This window comes from Chiloscyllium punctatum, chromosome 35 (genome assembly GCF_047496795.1).
Source record: "Chiloscyllium punctatum isolate Juve2018m chromosome 35, sChiPun1.3, whole genome shotgun sequence".
Lineage (NCBI taxonomy): Eukaryota > Metazoa > Chordata > Chondrichthyes > Orectolobiformes > Hemiscylliidae > Chiloscyllium > Chiloscyllium punctatum.
In genome coordinates this window covers 21088143-21107885 of record NC_092773.1, presented here as the reverse complement: position 1 = coordinate 21107885, position 19743 = coordinate 21088143, and the positions used below count along the sequence as shown (strand labels likewise).

The 19743-nt window shown below is 38.1% G+C and overlaps 1 protein-coding gene across 1 annotated transcript in view; it reads right to left on the bottom strand.

The window, feature by feature from the left end:
- polb (polymerase (DNA directed), beta) overlaps positions 1 to 19743 on the bottom strand; it is a 108904-nt gene that overhangs the window by 15677 nt on the left and 73484 nt on the right. Inside the window, exons 12-13 of the mRNA XM_072554245.1 lie at positions 5649 to 5713; positions 155 to 294 (exon numbers count right to left, since the gene is read on the bottom strand). Coding sequence (XP_072410346.1) covers positions 155 to 294; positions 5649 to 5713 — 205 coding nt within the window. The remainder of the gene's footprint in view (positions 1 to 154; positions 295 to 5648; positions 5714 to 19743) is intronic.

The window sequence follows — 19743 nt, the reverse complement described above, 5'->3', positions numbered from 1 at the left end:
GTTATTAGAATTTTACAGATTAAATTACAGACTAGATACATACTTTTTTATTTAATCTAGTTTGTGAAGAAGGAATCTTCATCAATTTGGTTGGTTTAATAAACAGGCATTCAAAGTCTGTGAAAACATGAAGTCTCCAATATTCAGTTCTTACCTGTGCTTCCCACAGGGCGAATTGTGTACTCATTCAATGTGAAGCCTTTTTCCAGTGCTTGGGTCCTCATGTTCTTGTTAAAAAGATCACTGCCAGTGAAATAAAGCACACCGCAGAAATACTGATCTTTTGGAATTAGCCTGCAACAGTAGAAATGCATGGTTAGCAATGAGATTCCAAAGTTAATAAACATAAGTTAAAACAATACTTGTTGGTCAGGGCGTTTGAATCCCAAACTCATCCAAACTGAGTATCATGGTAGGTTGGATATAGACATAATTTATCTAATTTCTGAAACACCAGCAACTGGAACCAGCTTTCAAGAACGAAAATACACACAACCAAAAGTTCCTCCAGAAGCACAGTAGCATCATTTCTGAAGTGTTGATCTGTAGTCATCGATTTCAGTAATACGACCAGAGTACATAACATCTGCAGTCGATTTTCAAAAATATAGACGGGGCACTCCAAAATGAATTAGACAATGCATGTTCAAGTCTACAAAGAGAACACTCGAAGAGCATATATGAAGCACAAAGTCTAAATAAGGGGAAATACTTTGAACTTGATGTGGAATTAGTTTCACTCCCATGATCTATTTCATAATGAGGTTTTTGACTGAGCAGTGCTCATTCTCACCATAATATATCATTCTTTCTAAATTTACACATTATAGTCAGAAAGGTTTTCCAACAGAATAACAAAGTTGAGCATAAATCATCACATTAATATTTAATTCATGATTGCCTTATGAACCCCTACTGGAAAAGGTGGCAATTAGGTTGAACTTCCTGCAGCCTAAATGATCATTTAACAACTTTAAACTAGACATACTATAGGTCAGATCCAAGGAATTTGTATGATTTTGAAAACAATATGGAGGGCACAAAAGCAATAACAGCATATTTTATTGAAGAGGTTACTCAATCAAATGCCAAAGTAATCTTAATCAGTCATAGTATTCACACTGACAATTCAATAGAATCCCCAATAAAATAGCAGAATGTCTCGTAACAGTTGGCTATGTTTCTAATCATAATGGTCAGACTTTCATGAGCTTCATTTGAGCAAAATGTCACTTTTTATAAAATAAATGAATATCCAGCTGTTTTTAATTGACTTTAAATTGCAAATTGCTGCTTGTAACAAGATTGAGAAAAGTGGTCAGCCTACGGCTTTAAATGGAGGCTTGGTTCTGATGTGAATGGAAACAACCAAGAATAATCAGTATGGGAGGTCCACTGTGCTTAGGCTAAACAAAGACAAAACCTAAACCACAAAGAGGAACACAAAGCAATCTGAGCTGATAGCCAAAACTGGAAATAAAGTATGACAGTGCACCATTAAACAAGACCTAGATGTAAAAGCAAAATAAATGTTAAATTTACATTAGAATAGGGAAATTTGAAGTAAATCCAGGTATGGCAGTCAGGCTCATAAGAAGTATCTTAATCACAAGAATCCACATCAACTCCATAGACTGAATCATTTGAAATTTCCCTGGTAATCTCTCAGAATCATTCAACAAAAGATGGCATTTGGATAAACTCACCCATTCTCAGCAGCTGTACAATAAAATGACTTGCTTTATCCCTCAAATCACCTTCTCCATTTCTGCAATCCTGATTACTGGTTATTTGTGTCCCATGCAAAGTGCACTACTGTTCAATCTCTCTGTTCAAATTTTAGTTTCTGCTGCTTAGTTCACTTCTTGCTTTTCTCTAGTGTAAATCCAGGGCAGTTATCTCTCGCCTACAAATTTCTTGTCCATTTAATAATAAAGATTGGCTTTGTTTTGGAACTGGAAAAACTCTGCCAGGAGTGGGCAAACTGGCTCGTCCCATTTTGGAAAATAAACAATAGAAGAATTGGGAGTTGATCCACAGAAAAGGTTTGTAAAAATGTTCAAATGAAAATGAACTATTCTGTTGCATAGAAAATGAGGCAGATTGAAATGTTGCATCCAATAATGGGGCCACAATGAGCAGTACTATCTGTTACTGCTCTAATGACAACTTAGGAAACTGTTTACTGCTAAAATTGGGAGCTTTGTGATTGAATAATCAGGCAGTAAACATGAAGTGCTCATGCGCAGGACGCAATACTTTGAATAAACAGAAACATTTGAAGAGAGGTATATTCCATGGAGATCACTCCTTTACCTTTGGTGAGCATCTATCACCTGAAATTTCAGAATAATTTAGTTCAAGAGCTCAGTCCTTGGAAAATTATATAAAACTAACCACTGCTAACCGACATGAATTGATCCTTTTCAACAAGATGAACAAAACTTAGACAATTCAAAAAATACAAAATAATATTCACAACTGTGAGTGTCTTGAAAGGATATGCAAAGTCACACAATGATAAATCATAAAACTGCTATCACAAACCCAAAATTTCATGAACCAATGCTTGAAAATTAATAAGCAGACAAAGACCACACAGCAAGGTTGAAAAAAAGAGAGATTCACCAACAGGTAATATAACTGTCTGTTTGAGTCACAAAGACGATGGATTTAATTCATGGACTTGAGTAGTAAAGCCAGCTCGAAGACTTGAACTATTACCAATTATCAAATGATTTTGTAAAATTACAGAACACTCTCCAATACTAACCAGATAATTTTGTACATATATTCTGACTGTTAAAGAGAGAAAAGGCAAGCAAATCAGAAACTTTAAAGAGAATAATTCCAAATGAGCTCCACTGATAAGTCAACATCCCAAAGATTTTTGTCAGAAATGTAGCTGATGAACCAAGAAACGATAAAGATACCACAATATTTCATGAAGTTGGAAAGATCAAAGTAAATCAAAGACAAGTGATTAAGCAATGTTTTAAAAGTTGAGGAAGATGCAGAATTTAGAAAATAAAAATTAAACGTAAGAAACTGCAATGACTAATGATGATAAAAGAGCTCGATGGGGAAGAGAAACAATGCACAAATCAATGTATTTTGAGCTCTGAAGGCAAGATCATAGAGCCAGGACCAAAGTATCAAATAGATCAATAGAAACAGACAAAAATATAATTTAAGAGAGATGACAGGTGAGGGAGCTGTCGGTGATCTGACAGAAACTTTGCTTTGTACACTGTTCGATGGCTATTAGAAGGGTCTCAAAAACTTCGTTGGATGACTCAAATGTTAAAGAGCTACACTGTTGATTTAGATTGTTATTGAGCTTAGTTGAAAGATCAAACTTTTTTTTCAGATTATGTTGCAAAGTCAATATTTATTGCTGATCAGTGGTCGCCCTAGAGAAGCTGGTGAATGCCTTCTGTTTCATTGGTGCATCTCCAAGCGTCCCACAATGCTTTGCTCTCTCCGTTCCAAGACACTGATCCTGCAACTCTCAAGACGACAACTTTGGTGGCAATTAATAACCCTTCCGTCTTATAGTTCCCACTGACCTGCAACATGCTATGGATTTAAATTCCAGGAAACATCCCATTTGGAGTAAGTTATCTAGTGTTTATGAAATAAGAAATAAGAAAATGATCCAATAAACACACAAGAAACTCTTATCAGTTATGGCCAATGACTCTGACATCCCCACCAACACAGCTGGCACAAACCGAAGTGTAACTGGCAATATCAGGCTAATTGTTTCATTTTACTTTTCCTCTTGGAGGCCACACACATGAAGTATCTCATCTCATCACAAAGCATCAATTACAAGACCACCATCAATCTCATATTCGAATGGCTATTTGAAAACACAAAGTAAGCAGAATCAGATGTCGAATTAGGAACAATTGAGCAATATATCATCGCAATATGTTTTTCTATGTCAACCTTGGCAGTTGTTAATTGGGAATTATCAATTACATGGAGAAATAGCCACAGGCAAGTATTCTGGGATCAAATTAAGGACCTTGCTTAGCCCTGAAAATTAGGTTCATGTAAATTCAGCTCCACTTAAGTTTGGGACAGGATTATGGATTTCCCTTTTAGCATCATTTCTGCATTCTCTCCGTGTGTCGCCCAACCTCCGCTTCACTTTTGAAGGCAATGCTGGATTACAATTCTATAGACCCCAGCAACTATTTTACACCACATCCAAATAACCATTGTTCACATAATCTTGATAATTAGTACTAGCAGGACAATTAGCCAAGTGGGAGGACATGAAGACTCAGCCAGATCCTGTCTTTTTCCTGTCATTCATAACCTTCAGCAGTTCTTAATAAGTGTTCGACCCTTAAGACTACTGAGGCCAACTGCACTCCCTCAAGTTAACCGGATACGGATTAAGAACTTGAAACTCAATTTTCTTGAAGTGCAAAATTCAGATCACACTATGATTGCATTAAGTTCCTGAAGCCCATGCAAAGAATCTATGCTTGGCAGAATTTGCTTTTTTAGATGAGAATTATAAGATTAATTTAATAGAAACCACCTCTGAAGTGAGTGCAGACAAGCAACAAAAGTAATGAGATTATATTGCCATCTCTTAGTTTCCTGCTGAAGTGTAGCCTTTTTGTCCTTTCTGTCCAAAATCATTTTGCTAAAGTCACAGTCTTATACACATTTTCAACACAAATTGTTCGGGAGTTATCATCTTCAGCTGTCAAGGAAAGGAAGCACAGAAAAATAGGATCAAACAACACAAAAGTAGAAAACTTGGCAAACCACAAGAAAGGTTTCAGGAAGGTCAAAACTTAGTGAATGGGTAAACAAATGGTGAGCACAACTTGATATTGAGAAGTGCGAGTTACTATATTTTGGGGAGGAAAAAACAAGGAATTACAATACAGAACCCATTCTAAAATTTTGCAGACAGGTACAACCAAACAAGATGATTTGAGGGTTCAACTGTACAATTCCGAGAGACTAAACAAAATTTTTAAAAATCCTCAATAGCATTTAGAGATTACTAAATAATAACATGTGATAAACTTCCATAACTCAATGGATTTAGAAAGCCAAGTATAAAGGCATAGATCAGGAGAGACAGGAAACAACCAAGATGAGGAGTTCTGAACAAAATACAGCTGGGAAACATAAGACGACAGAGTATTAGCATTCAAGCGACACACAGCTAGGTATAAACTGATCATATGATTTTGCCAAGAAGGTCTGTTTTGCAACTTGCATGCAATAACCTTAATGTCGCAAATGAACTTCAAGCCACCTCACAAACATAAGGGAAACGTTTTTAGAAATCATCAAATTATCGTTGAGAATATTATGGCTTCTACATTAACTTGTTCATTTGCAACCACACAAATTCTGCATCTGCTGTCAATTTAGATTGCACATGGTTCCTAACTGGCAAGGTGAGAAAGTGGAATGATTACAATTTTTTTCAGTGAAAAAGAAAAGCTGGCAAAAAGAAAGGCCAAATGACATTGGTTTACTTCATAAAGCAGAAGTTATCAAACTACTATCTTGGGGTACTGACCACATTAATTGGGTAGGCGAGAGTTGGTGGAGTTGCACGCATTCTGAGTGACTTCAAGAATACAAATATCAGATAATTAAATTACCTAATGTCAATTCTCCTGAATGGATAATCACTACCATCACTATCGTCAGGCAATCGGCAGACACCCTGTTGAAAAAGGAAGTGCAAACAAAGAGTTAGCAAAACACCATGGCTCAAGAGATGATAATAGATTACAGGAGTAAGCTGATTTTGCCCAGCACATCTGTATCACAGCACAGAACACCACTTTCTGAAAACAAAAACAGAAATTGCTGGAAAAGCTCAGCAGGTCTGAAAGCATCTGTGCAGAGAAATCTGAGTTAATATTTCACGTCCAGTGACCCTTCCTCAGAACTGCCGTGGAAGCACAAAATAAAAAATGCCCATTATGGTCTCTGCAATTACCTTGGCACATTCCAAACCCACCACTCTTTCATTCAGAGACAAAGTCAATTAAAAGGACAGAGTGTCATTATTTGATCAACAGGGCAACCACAACACAGTAAAGCAAATGAGATTGCCATAAGTAGCAATGCTGCACTTTTGTGAGTGAAGTCTCCCCATGTGATTCTTTGCAATCAAATGCAGAAAGGTCATTAAAGTCACAGGGAAGTAGTGGCATGCAACAACTCAGTGGAAAATGGCTCTGGAACCTGATGTGCAAGTGATCTTGAATCAGGAGAACCCTGAGGTAGGTTTGTAAAATATATTAATACAGAACAGATGAAAATTGCAGAGTGGGCAAGGACAACCCCAATGAGGAAGAACTTTTTAAAATAGTCAGAAGTAGTTGCTTATTCCAGTCTTCTCTTGCATGCATCTTCCAAACAGAAAATGTATCACGGCATTGATAAATTGTTCAAGATCAGTTAATAAATGCTTCACTCTTTATATCTGCTTTGATAGTTTTGAGTGTGCTCATGTAATTTTTATGTTCTTTTATGTTGAACATTAACAATGTTAGTTTTCATTGTCAAGATATGGCTGTTGATATGCAAATCAGACTGCAAATTTGACAAGTCAGACATTAAAATACAGTAACATTCTAACAATGAAAAGAAACAAATGCAATGCATATTAAAGTGTTGAAATCCACCTCATAGCTCTGAACTCATTGCAAAAATGCAATAGAATGTTCACTGCAAACTAACATGCAACTTGGTCTTGCAATTTAACAGTAAGTTAAAGCCAAAATAAAAATCTGCTGGAGAAACCCAGCAGGTCTGGCAACCAGATTTAACATTTTCAGTCCAGTATGATTTCATTTTCCTTCTGAAGAAGTCACACTGGACTTGAAATGTTAACACTGTTTCTCTCTCCACTGATGCTGCCAGAACTGCTACATTCCTGCAGCACTCTTTTTTCATTTTAGATTTCCAGTATCCACAGTATTTTGCTGACTCAAGTGAGTTGAAGCCACTGTGCTCATTCAAAAATGTTCCCACTAACCCCATTCAATTCAGTCAATGGAATTCCTCTTTTACCATGAAATAAACAATATGGACTTGACAAAACAGTTCACACAAAGTCTTTGTGATCGTTCTTTACGTTGATCTTCACTGACCAATTTGTAACTTGAAAGAGGAATGTGTAATATAGCAAATGTTCAAAGCTCCACTGGAAATATTTTTGTCTAGAGGTTTTTCGTTTAGAAGTATTCCTGTCTCCTTTTTTCTGAATCACTTTCCCACTGAAATAGTAACAGTATCTCTTACAAAGTGAGAGGCACAGTGTCAAAAACACAGACAGAAATAAAGATACAAAAGTACAATTACAAACTTCAAAGGGCCGTTTTTTTAAACAAAGCCCACTCAAAAGAGCTTATCAGGAAGCAAAAGTTACCACTGAGTATAATCAGGACAACTGCTGATCCTTTCAGACACTTTCAATTTCAATGCTTTTATGGCAATGCTCAAATGATTTACCATTTCAAAGTTTTTTGGAACTACGTTTTGGGGGGGTGGGGTTTGGGGGTCAGCATTTCTTTCCACTGGTCTGAAAATATACAAATCCGCAGATCATGAATATTCATCACAGTGGAAGTTGCGGGTTCCCCTATCCCAAACTCCTCCTCATCGCTTGCTTTCCACAGACCAACTTCAATGCCTACAGCTTACATAGTAGCCTCTTGAAATCTTTTGCCTGGTTGCTCTTCATCGGATTCACCTAAATATTTCCTCTCGACCAAGCTGACAGTGTAATCTTTTACTAAAGAATGATAATATTTAGGAATTCAAGAGAAATCCATTAAGTTCAGATATCCCAGTCTACTCCCCAAGTCAATCTTATAGAATCCTTAAGACCATAAGACACAGGAGCAGAAATTAGGCCATTCAGCCCATCAAGTCTGTTCCGCCATTCAATCACGGCTGATAAGTTTCTCAACCCCATTCTCCTGCTGTCGACCCGGAACCCTTGATCCCTTTGAAATTCAAAAACCTAAATATTTCAGATTTAAATGTACTCAATGATCTGACCTCCACGGCCTTCTGTGCCAATAAATTCCATGAAATCACCACTCTGGACGAAAAAGTTTCTCCTTACCTTCATTCCGAAAGGTCTTCCCTTAACGCTAAGGCTGTGCCCTTGGGTCCACGCCTCTCCTAGCAATGGAAACATCTTCCCAACATCTACTCTGTCCAGGCCTTTCAATATTCTGTATGTTTTAATGAGATTCCCCCTCTTCCTTCTAAACTCAGACTATAAACACAGGATCCTCAAATGTTTCTCATACGGTAAGCTTTTCATTCCTGGCCTATTCTTGTGAAACTTCTCTAAACACATTCTAAGACAAGTACATCCTTCTTGTGATATGGGGCCCAAAACTGTGCACAATACTCCAAATGTGGTTTGACCAGAACCTTCTCGAGCCTCAGAAGTACATCCCTGCTTTGATATTCAAGTCCTCTCAAAATAAATGCCATCATTGCATTTGCCTTCCTAATAACTGACTCAATCTGCAAGTTTACCTGGAGAGAATCCTGGACGAGAACTCCCAAGTGTCTTTGCACTTCAGACTTCTGAATTTTCTCCCCATTTCGAAAACAGTCCTCGATTCTCTGTACCAAAGTGCATGACCTCACACTTACCCACATTGTCCTCCATCCACCACTTCTTTGCCCACTCTCCTCACCTGTCTAAATCCTTCTGCAGCTTCCCTGCCTCCTCAATGTTACCTGCCCCTCTACATACCTTTGTATCATCTTCAAACTCAGCCAGAATGCCCTCAGTTCCTTCATCTCGATGGCTAATGTACAAAGTGAAAAATTGTGGTCCCAAAACTGAGCCTGATGGAACACCACTTGTTACCAGCTGCCATTCTGAGAAGGACCCTTTTATCCCCACTCTCTGCTTTTTGCCAGACAGCCAAGCTTATATCCATGTTAGCACCTTGTCTCTGACACCATGGGCCCTACCTAACGAGTAGCTTCGTGTGCAGCACAGGAAGTCCAGAGAGATAACATTCATTGGCTCTCCTTGGTCTAACCTGCTCATTACTTCCTCAAAGAATTCTAACAGATTTGTCAGGCATGATTTCCCATTGATGAAACCGTGCTGACTTAGCCCTTCTTGATGATACACTTCCAAGAAATCAGATATCTTAACTTGAACAATAGATTCCAGAGTCTTACCCACGATTGAGGTTCGGCTAATAAGTCTGTAATTTTCTGTCTTTTGCCTAACCCCCTTTTATAAAAATGGATGTCATATTAGCGATTTTGCAGTCCTCTTGGACCCTCCATGATTCTAGCAATTCATGAAACACCATCATTAATACATCTGCTATCTCTTCAGCTATCTCCCTTAGAACTCTGGGGTGTAGTCCATCTGGGCCAGATGATTTATCCACCTTCAGGCCATTCGGTTTTTCTCGCACCTGCTCCTTGGTGATGGCCACCATACTCCACTCTGCACTCTCACTCTCTTGAATATTTGGGATATTACTCATATCTTCCACCATGAAGACTGATGCAAAGTAATTATTCAGTTCTCAGCCATTTTCTTGTTTCCCCACAAATCTCTCTCCAACACCATTTTCCAGCGATCCAATGTCCACTTTTGCCTCTCTTTTGCCCTTTACAAATCTAAAGAAATTATTACAGTCTTTCTTTATATTACTGGCTAGCTTATCCTCATATTTAATCTTCTCCCTACTTATTTCTTTATTGTCGCCGTCTGTTGGTCTTTGTAAACTTCCCAATCCTCTGGTTTCCCATTCTCCTTCGCCACATTTCTGCTTTCTCTTTTGCTTTTACACTATCCCTGCCTTCCCAGCAATGGTGGCCTTATTCTCCCTTTGGAGAAAGTGAGGACTGCAGATGCTGGAGATCAGAGTTGAAAAATGTGTTGCTGGAAAAGCGCAGCAGGTCAGGCAGCATCCAAGGAGCAGAAGAATCGACGTTTCGGGCATCAGCTTGAAGAAGGGCTTATGCCCGAAACATCGATTCTCCTGCTCCTTGGATGCTGCCTGACCTGCTGCGCTTTTCCAGCAACACATTTTTCAGCTCATTCTCCCTTTACCATGCTTTTTTTCCCTTGGGATGTATCTCTGCTGTGTCTCCTGAATTACTCCCAGAAACTCCGGTCATTGCTGTTCCACTGTCTTTCCTGCCAGGCTTCTCTCCCAGTCAATTCTACCCAGCTCCTCCCTCATGCCTCTGCAGTTGCCTTTATTCAGCTGTAATACCGTAATCTCTGATTCCATCTTCTCCCTCTCAAATTGAGAGTACACTGAATTATATTATGATCACTGCCTCCTAATGGTTTCCTCACCTTAAGCTCCCTTATCAAGTCTGTCTCATTACTCAACACTAAATCAAGTATTGCCTGTTCCCTAGTCGGCTGCATCTCAAGTTGCTCCAAAAGTCATCTTGTGGAATTCCATACATTCTTTTTCATGCAATCCACTACCAACCTGATTTTCCCAGTTCACCTGCATATTGACATCCCCCATGGTAACTTTGCCTTTCCTTTGCTGCTGCTGTATCTTGCGCCCGAGCTCCTGACTAGTATTTGGAGGCCTGTACATAACTCCAACTATGGTCTTTGCTTTCAGTTCTACCCACACAGATTTTACACCATCTGACCCTACAGCTGATCATACAGCTCAGCTCTTCTCTCTAAAGAAACACATGCTTTCCCCTTTGCCCGACGTTTGCCTCTCTGCTAATATTGAAATGCAAATTCTCTCTTTCATATCGCACTTCATTTTTGACCGGTGTTCCATGGGATTTGAGCATAATTACAGCAAAAATGCCATTGTGAAATTTTTTATTTCATTCTTCCTCTGTGAAGATTATCATGGGAGATGATTTCAAATTAAATAAATACTCCAATATCATTGGTGTGCATCTTAAAGTAATGCTGTGCAAATTGTTTCTGTCAGAAATGTACTACAATTTTCGAAAATGAAATGGAGACATTGTATATTAGTACATTTTCATTCAGATTAAAAAGGACTGACATTGGATTTCCCTTTTGTATTATTTACAGTTGATAGTTAAATGCAATATTTTATTTGATAACAATCAATGCTTCTTTTCAGATAAAATTGGGACACTGTTCCTTTTATTAAGGCTGTCTGTCTTCAAACCAAAATCAAATCACTGCCCACCTCTAACACAAAATGGCTCGAGTTCAGGGAACAGTTAACCGATCATAAACGGGATAATTGTTTGACAAGGTCAAAACGGGAAAATTCTGCAACTATCGGTAAAACCAATTCACTAAAACCTACAATACACAAGTTGACAAGCTAACACAATTGACACGCAACTGCAATCATACGGATAAATCAACAACTTATTTCAGCACAAATAAGCTGGCCTCATGACAAGCTCATTCAAATGTTCCCTTTCAGCAGTTTTAGTTACAATTTACAAATTCACACAGCATTGCAAACTTAAGATAGTAACATGTGCGAAAAAGATATTTTTCATATTGAAACAAAAGGGAGCAGCTGGAAGAGCAAACATTGACATCCTGAAAGTCCTGACAATAAGCTTATTTCTGAAGCTCTGCTCAAATTACATTCCACAGGAACATAACTATATTTCAAAAATTTGGATCTTTCATCTCTCTTTTCCTCCTGTTCCTACAACACTAAACAGTCTTGCCTTGTTACCTGCATGAGAAAAATGGGTCACAACACAAGAAAGTTTGAAATGTGAACTTTTCTGCTTCTAAACTGCATTCAGTCAGGTGTTTTCTCTCAAAGGTGATGGCTGTCACAAATTTCATTTCAGCTTTCATAAACAGCAACTTCCGTAGAACAAAGGGTTCAAGGCTGTGGAACCTGGGACTATCTCATTTGTATTGATTGTAGTCACCAAGCGAACTCAAACAAACTGAGCCATTCAGAGGCTTCTGATTGGATTTTATTTCCAGTACACAATCTTGGGAAAAAAGGTCCAGATGTGGCTATTTAACATATTTGAACTACATTATGTTTGAACTGCAACTTAATGGAATAAAACATCAAATCTGAAAAAAAAACACTGCAGCTTATGAGTTTTTCATCCTTGCGACAACCACATTATTTAAAAAAAATATTTCTATATATACTTAGATCAGGGCTACAGTGGCAAGGTATTATCTAATGCCTATTCTTCATTCACTTTCTAGCATTAGAAGTTGACGATTTACAAAGGACCGGATTAACATACAGGACAGACTCTCCATATTTCTCAGTGCAAGATGAGGTCAATTTAGCAGTCGCAACCCTATACTGGCACTTCATCCAATGAACTCTGCTCTACTGCTCCTTCTGCAAAGCCCTGCAAATTTCTCCTTTTCAAACAGATGCGCAGTTTGCTTTTGCAAGTTACTATCTCTGAAGGAGATTAATGACCTGCGTTTTTATTTTAATTACAAAATGCCATTTTCTGATGCCATCCCTGAAAATGCAATTTCTATAAAAAAAGATAATTTTTGTCATGGTGGGAACTGCACCCAAAACCCTTGCATTAACAATAAAATAGCCATTATTCAAGCATATGGCTAATGTTGTTCTTGTATTGACATGTTTTGAAATATTGAGTCTTCAAAGGGAAGCAAATAAACCACAAAATAAACCAAAATCTAAGTGGATAGTATCTGCAAATGAGAGCTGTATAAGACAACAGCTGAATACAACTGCCAGGATGGAGTAATTGGTACAAGTTGAGCTATCCTGTCTGCTGACTCAAATTTTATTGATGGGATGTGGGCATTACAGGCTGGGTCAGCATTTACAGCTCATCCCTATTACCCTTGACAAGCCAGTGGTGAGCTGCCTTCTTGAACCCCTGCAGTCCATGTGATGTAGCGACATCCTCAATGCTTTTAGAGAGGGAGTTCCAGGATTTTGATCCAATCACACTGAAAGAACAGTGATAGTGAGTGGTTTGGAGGGAAACTTGCAGCTGATGTTGTTCCCATGTACCTGCTGCCCTCATCCTTCTCAGTGGAAGTGGTCATGGGCTTTGAAGATGCTGTCTTATGAGCCTTTCTACAGTGAATCTTATAGATGAATTTCTACAGTGCATCTTATAGATGGCCACACACTCCTGCTACTGAGCAATACTGGGGAAGGAGTGACTGTTTGTGAACATGGTGAAAATCAAGTGGGCTGCTTTATCTTTCAGCCTGAAGAAGTCATAGTGAACTTGAAATGTTAACCCTGTTTCTCACCCATCAGGTGCTTTTAGACTTGCAGAGAATCTCCAGTACTTTCTGCCTTAGTATGGTTTAGTGTGACTACGTTAGCACTAACTCCAAAAAACTGACTTTTTATCGACTCACAGAGATGTACAGCACAGAAACAGACCTTTTGGTCCAACTCGTCCATGCCAACCAGATATCCTAAATTGATCTAGCCTCACTTGATTACTGAGGCTGTAAATCAGTCTTCATACACATGGAATTAATACCACTAAATTTTGTGAAGTGAATTAATGTGGATTTTAAAAGAAATGTAATTTGAAACCTGATGGGTGGATATCCCACTATCCCAGGACCTGGCAATAGGGAGCATTGTTGGGTAAACATATGCAATCACTGATTGTTTAGATTAGAATAAAAAGGAGGAAAAAGAGGTTACATTGGGTGCATACTTCACTGGATATAAATGAAGGACAGCGATACTTGTAAAGTGACACTCCTTCTTTCACAAATGTAAGCTGTGCGTGCCTATCTATAAATATTGACACTATCACTTCAATAACGTGAATTAAAATCCCTATAAAGTCATTTTAAAACTTCTGAAATTACTTTCCCTTTACAGACTGAGTCTCCTTCACAATTAGCAGCTGCTATCGTTTTCATTTCTACAAGATAGCATGTGTGAACAAAAGTGCTGTGAACCTTCAATAATATTGAATTACTTGGGTATCAAAGTCTGCATCAACAGCCACGCAATACCCCTGAAAATACACCAGTATCAGCTGACAAACTGTTCGAAAAGTTGAAAAGTAATATTTTTGATGAAACAACAAAAAGATTATTGTACGAAGTAACTGCATAGAGTCACTTTATAGTGGCACTCATCAGGGTGGCTTGCTGCAAGTAGTTGCTGTCATCAGTTAAAGCCTGAGTACATAATCTCTCCCAGACAGCCTGCTGTGAAGACAGCTGTTCAATCAGCTCGGAAATTTCCACTGGGAAAAGTCTGAAGCTAAAAGACAGTGAATCTTCTTCATGCACCATTCCTGACAAACAATTCCTATTGTGGCATGTTAATATCTGGAGAATGGCATAAAGGAAGCATATTCTCAATTACAGGTGCTTGGCAAGCAGATGACATACTCCATATTAGCTCAAATCATGCAGAATGTATACTTCCTAAGTTATAATTAAATTTTGCAGTTAGCTCCATGAGCATTAGAAACCAAAGCTACTTTGAAAGTTAGCAAATCTTTAGTTTGTCCATAACTACAAGAAGAGTTATTCTTTCAAGTCACGTGGACAGCAAATGTTTGGACATCATACACTTAGAAGGTCAACATTTAAGACCAATAATCATCTCAACAAGATTCAAATACTGATTCTTAGGTATAAAATTCTGGGAATGTGACACTATGGATTGTCAGACATTTAAAATATCAAATAGCAATTCAGGCTGCTTTAAATAAAAAGATAATCTGAACAATGAATATGTTCAAGCAGATGTTCTTTGGACTCTGCATTCACATGATACAATTATCAGATTAACTTCTACTACTGCATGTTTCTCAACCAAGTGACAATTTAAAAGCAGTAAAGTCCCTTCTGAATGTGAAATATGAGCATTACAAATCTACAGATAATTGAAATTTGGTAACACACCCAGAAGTGAGGTCCACATCATACATCCCCCATCACAGTGATGTGAATAAAGGAAATCCAGTACTCCTGGACTTGTAGGATCTGTGCACGCATACATTCCCATTGAAGCAACAACCATAGAGTAGGAAAAATATTATAAAATTAAAAGAAACTGCAGATTCTGAAACTATAACAAAAACTACACAAAATCTTGACAAGCACTTTTAACGTGAAAAGGCAGACAGCCAATCCAGGTGGGGAATCTTTCTCCAGAAGTTAAAAAGTTAGGAAATCCTTAAAATGATGCACAAAACAAATTCTGGACTATGCAATTTCCACACAACACAAATTTCTATTATGTGGAAGATATGTACTAATTGCCCTCTTACGTTACATGGTTTACATGAAAAGACATGTGCCCAGCACATAGGTTGGAACACGTTAATTCTCTGTGGAAGGCTCACCTTATCCCCACAGCCTTAAAATACTAGATTTTTGTATTCCTCCAATTTTGGTCTCGCGGTTTCTTGATTTTAATCACTCTAGTACTGACCGTCACGCGTTTAGATTCCTGAGCCCTAAATTCAGGGATTGCGTCCCTAAACCGCTCAACCATACTTTTCTTCTTCTGATGGTTTTTTAAAATCAAGGGTTTGGTCACCTGCCTAAACACCTCTGCAGCTTGGTTTAACTTTGAGTTAATAGCACTCCTATGCAGGGCATCAAAATATTTCACAAGTTAAATTTGCTACATAAATATTAATTATTTCACATTTGAAAAAATAAATCAAATAAATGCAACTTTTTGATTTCATAACAGTTATGTTCACTCTACAAATTAGTTATAATCAAAAACTGTTTATTTTTCTTTGGGCCTAATTGTTTTTTAATCTAATTTGCCAAAATTATTCAGCATATGCTGACTTTTAATTGTGTTACAAATTGAGATATTTGCTTGGAACATATAATCATCACTGGGGAAAAAAAAGTATCTAACATACAACAGTTTTGTTTTATTACTGCAGAAAATAATGCAATTGCTCTCAGTTGCAGGAATGGTTTGTCCAAGTGTACAATGTTGTGCTTTTACCCTTCTTTAGGAGGCACTTGAAGGAACTGAATTGAAAATACCCTCATTCCTCTCAACTTCTTCACTGGCAGATACAACCAGCTATCTCTTTTTACAGAATCTGTGAATGTCCCTCAACAATGAGTGAACTTCAAATTTTAAAGTATTAGATGCAGATACTATTAGAGATCAACGTGATGCTTTTGGTGTTAACCAAACACACCTTTGAACAAATTTCAATAGTTTAAAAGTGTCGTGATATTTCTCAAAGCAGTTTGAAAAGGATATAAGGCTCAAGAGACTATGGATAACTTTCAAGTTGAGATGAAGGTGCCATTCACGAACAGTTACATGCAGCATCACCTTTTTTCATGGATTCATGAATGTATTGCAAGTAAGGCCAACAATTACTGTGTTGTGCATTTATTTATTTATCCTTTTCTGATGGCAGTGACTGATGGTTCTGGAGTCACATATCAACTAGATAGGATAAAGATTTCTTTCTGAGAAGGTCTATTCCACCTCAGGGTGTTCAAACACCTCACAGAATGCACACTGACAATTTTCATTCTCATTATTTAATGTTTCTTATCTGATGCTTCTGGAAAACATTTCACAATTTCTTCAACAATAAAACTTGAGACTTTGACAATACACTCAGCCCCAAAAATTCTTAGATGAAAATGTGTTGCTGGAAAAGCGCAGTAGGTCAGGCAGCATCCAAGGAACAGGAGAATCGATGTTTCGGGCATAAGCCTGAAGAAGGGCTTATGCCCGAAACATCGATTCTCCTGTTTCTTGGATGCTGCCTGACCTGCTGCGCTTTTCCAGCAACACATTTTCAGCTCTGATCTCCAGCATCTGCAGTCCTCACTTTCTCCCCAAATATTCTTCGGCCAACAGTGAAAACATACCTTAAACTGAGTGTCAACCAACTGGCAAACAACTCGACAGATAAAGTGCAAATTCTACAAACTCTGAACAAGATAATGGCAAAACAAAACAATCCATGGTTAAAATTGTCAATTGCGCACAGATGTGTTAATTCGAAAAGTGCATATCGCTGAAATTCGCTTTGGAATATTGAGAGTATTATGATAATTGACTAAGAATAGGATTTATAATTGTAAAATAGACAAGACTTAATTGGATTGGCAGGAAATTGCCTACACAGTGAAATTAAACCACATACCTCCAACTGAGCAGATCAACATTACAAGGCATTAGGAAATATGGATTGAAACCAACTGAAGCTTAGAATTAGATTTTATTGTCACTTGTACTCAAGTACAGAAATGTATAATGTCACCATTCCTGGCATCACTTTAGGGACAAAGGTACCTGGGTACAAAATGCTTGGTACAAAGTAATAAAGTTAAAAGTTCAACATTACAGTCCTTCTTGGTATCAAGTAGAAAAATAAAGAAACCAATTGAATCGTTCCATTGTCTGTCTTATGTGCCTAGCCATGCTGGGCTCACACTCCATACAAGGAAATGACATCCTCCACTTTGGCCGGCTCTCCAGGGGACCTCGGGCTGCCTGCTCTCGTCAAAGTGGATACGAATGACGGAATGAAAAGGTTGGCTAACAATAATTAAACAGACTGATATTTCAAAGAAACAGCACAAGAAGAGTTTTTCAAAAATAACTAAGGCAATTCCAATGAAATGTCAATTGTTTTAAAGCATTGATCACATACAATAACAAGCGCCACATATTAATGATCCAAATTCAATAAAAACTACAATATCTAGCAAGGCAGAGTCACTCCCAATCTTGATGATACTTTATTAATTGTAATTAACTATCCACAGCTTATATAGATCTATAAGATGATGTGAGGAAGCTAACAATACACAAGGTTTACCTTTGTTTTGGTAGGTGTCCTTTGTATCCTATATGTTAGGTCATAAAAGGATTATCTACCCACTTTCCAACCAGGCCCTATTCTTTCAACAGTCACTTTTTGCATTGATCAGCAGACAATGTTTGATAAACTAGTGAAAATGGCAACGTAATCAAAATAGATGGGAAAGGGATAAAATGTGGCATGCTACTGAAGCTACTGCAGATCACTAGATATTATTGGTATACCAAAATTTATTGGAACAATCAATTGATAGTTTTCAGTCATACTTGTATGTCAATTCAACTTGATGGCAGTGTTCTCATCTGTGTGGGAAGATTGTGGGTTCAAATCCCACTTCAAGGCTCGATCACACACTCTGGATTTCTATTTTAGTGCAACAGTAGGGGAATGTCATTTTTCAGGCATGATGTTAAACTACGATCAACCCATCTTATGAGATACATCAAGGGCAAACAGACAGACATAATCATTTAGCAAAAACAAAGTCTTGAAATGTTGCCACATATTTGGTTAATGAGATAACATCTTTTTCTGTTACTTGTGTTAAAAAAATTCATAAAGTTGACTTAGACTTGGCTGTAGCATTTTACAGAGCAATTCATTTTTGCTCTGGGTTTGAGCTGTTCCATCTTGACTTTCTCATTCATTCATTCATGGGATTTTGGCACTGCTGGCAGAGCTTGCATTTGTTCCCTAATGTAAATGTCCTTGAACTAAGTGGGCTGCTCAACCATTTCTGATGATAGTTACGAGTCAACCAGAGAACTGTGGATCTGGAGTTACAGAAAAGAGGGTGAAAAAATTCCTTTGTATCTCCACCTAAATGGCCGACCCGATATCCTTGAACTGTGACCCTTGGTTCTGAATTCCTCCAGTCATTGGAAATATCCTTCCTGCATTTACCCTGTCAAGTCTTGTGCTCCAGAATTTACCAAGCTGTTTCAGTACAGTGACGAAACTGGCATCTATCAGACTCTGTGGAAAATTGCCCAGCTATGTCCTGCACAGAAAAAAAAGCAGGACAAATCCAAACCAGCCAAGTACTGTCCCAGCAGTCTTCTCTTGATCATTAGTAAAATGATGGAAGGTATCATCAATAGTGCTATCAAGCAGCACCTGCTCAGCAATACCCTACTCAGTGATGCCCAGTTTGGGTTCTGCCAAGACCACACAGCTCCTGCTTTGGTCCAAACATCAGCAAAAGTGCTTAATTCCAGAGATGAGATGAGAGTGACAACCCTTGACATCAAAGCTGCACTTAACAGAGTACAGCTTCAAGGAGACATAGCCTAACTGGAATCAGTAGGAATTAGGGGGCAAACTCTCCACTGGTTAAGGTCATACCTGGCGATGTTAAGGTCATACCTGGCATATAGCCTGATGATTGTAGTTGTTGGGGATCAGTCATCTCAGGTTTAGGACATCGCTGCAAGAGCTCCTCAGGGTGGTGTCCTTGACTCAACTATCTTCAACTGTTTCAAAATGACCTTCTTTCATCATAAGGTCAGAAGTGGAAATGTTCACCAATGATTGCACAATGTGGAGCACCATCCACAACTCCTCAGATACTGAACAATCCACGTTCAAATGCAACAAGATCTCAACAATATCTAGACTTGGCTGACAAGTGGCAAATAACATTTTCATCACACAAATGTGAGGTAATCTTCAGTAAGAGACAATCTAACCGCTGCCCATCACCCACCATTCAATGGTGTTACCATCACTGAATCACCCACTATCAACATCCTGGGGATTACCATGAACCAGAAACTTAACTGTACTCACTCTTTATGAGTGACAAACAAAACAAAGGATGCGGGTGCTGGAGAACAAAAACAGTCGAAATTTTTGGAGAGACTTAGCAGATCTGCCAGAATCTATGGACCAAGTCAAACAGAGTGAATGTGAACATTTTGAGTTCAGATCTGA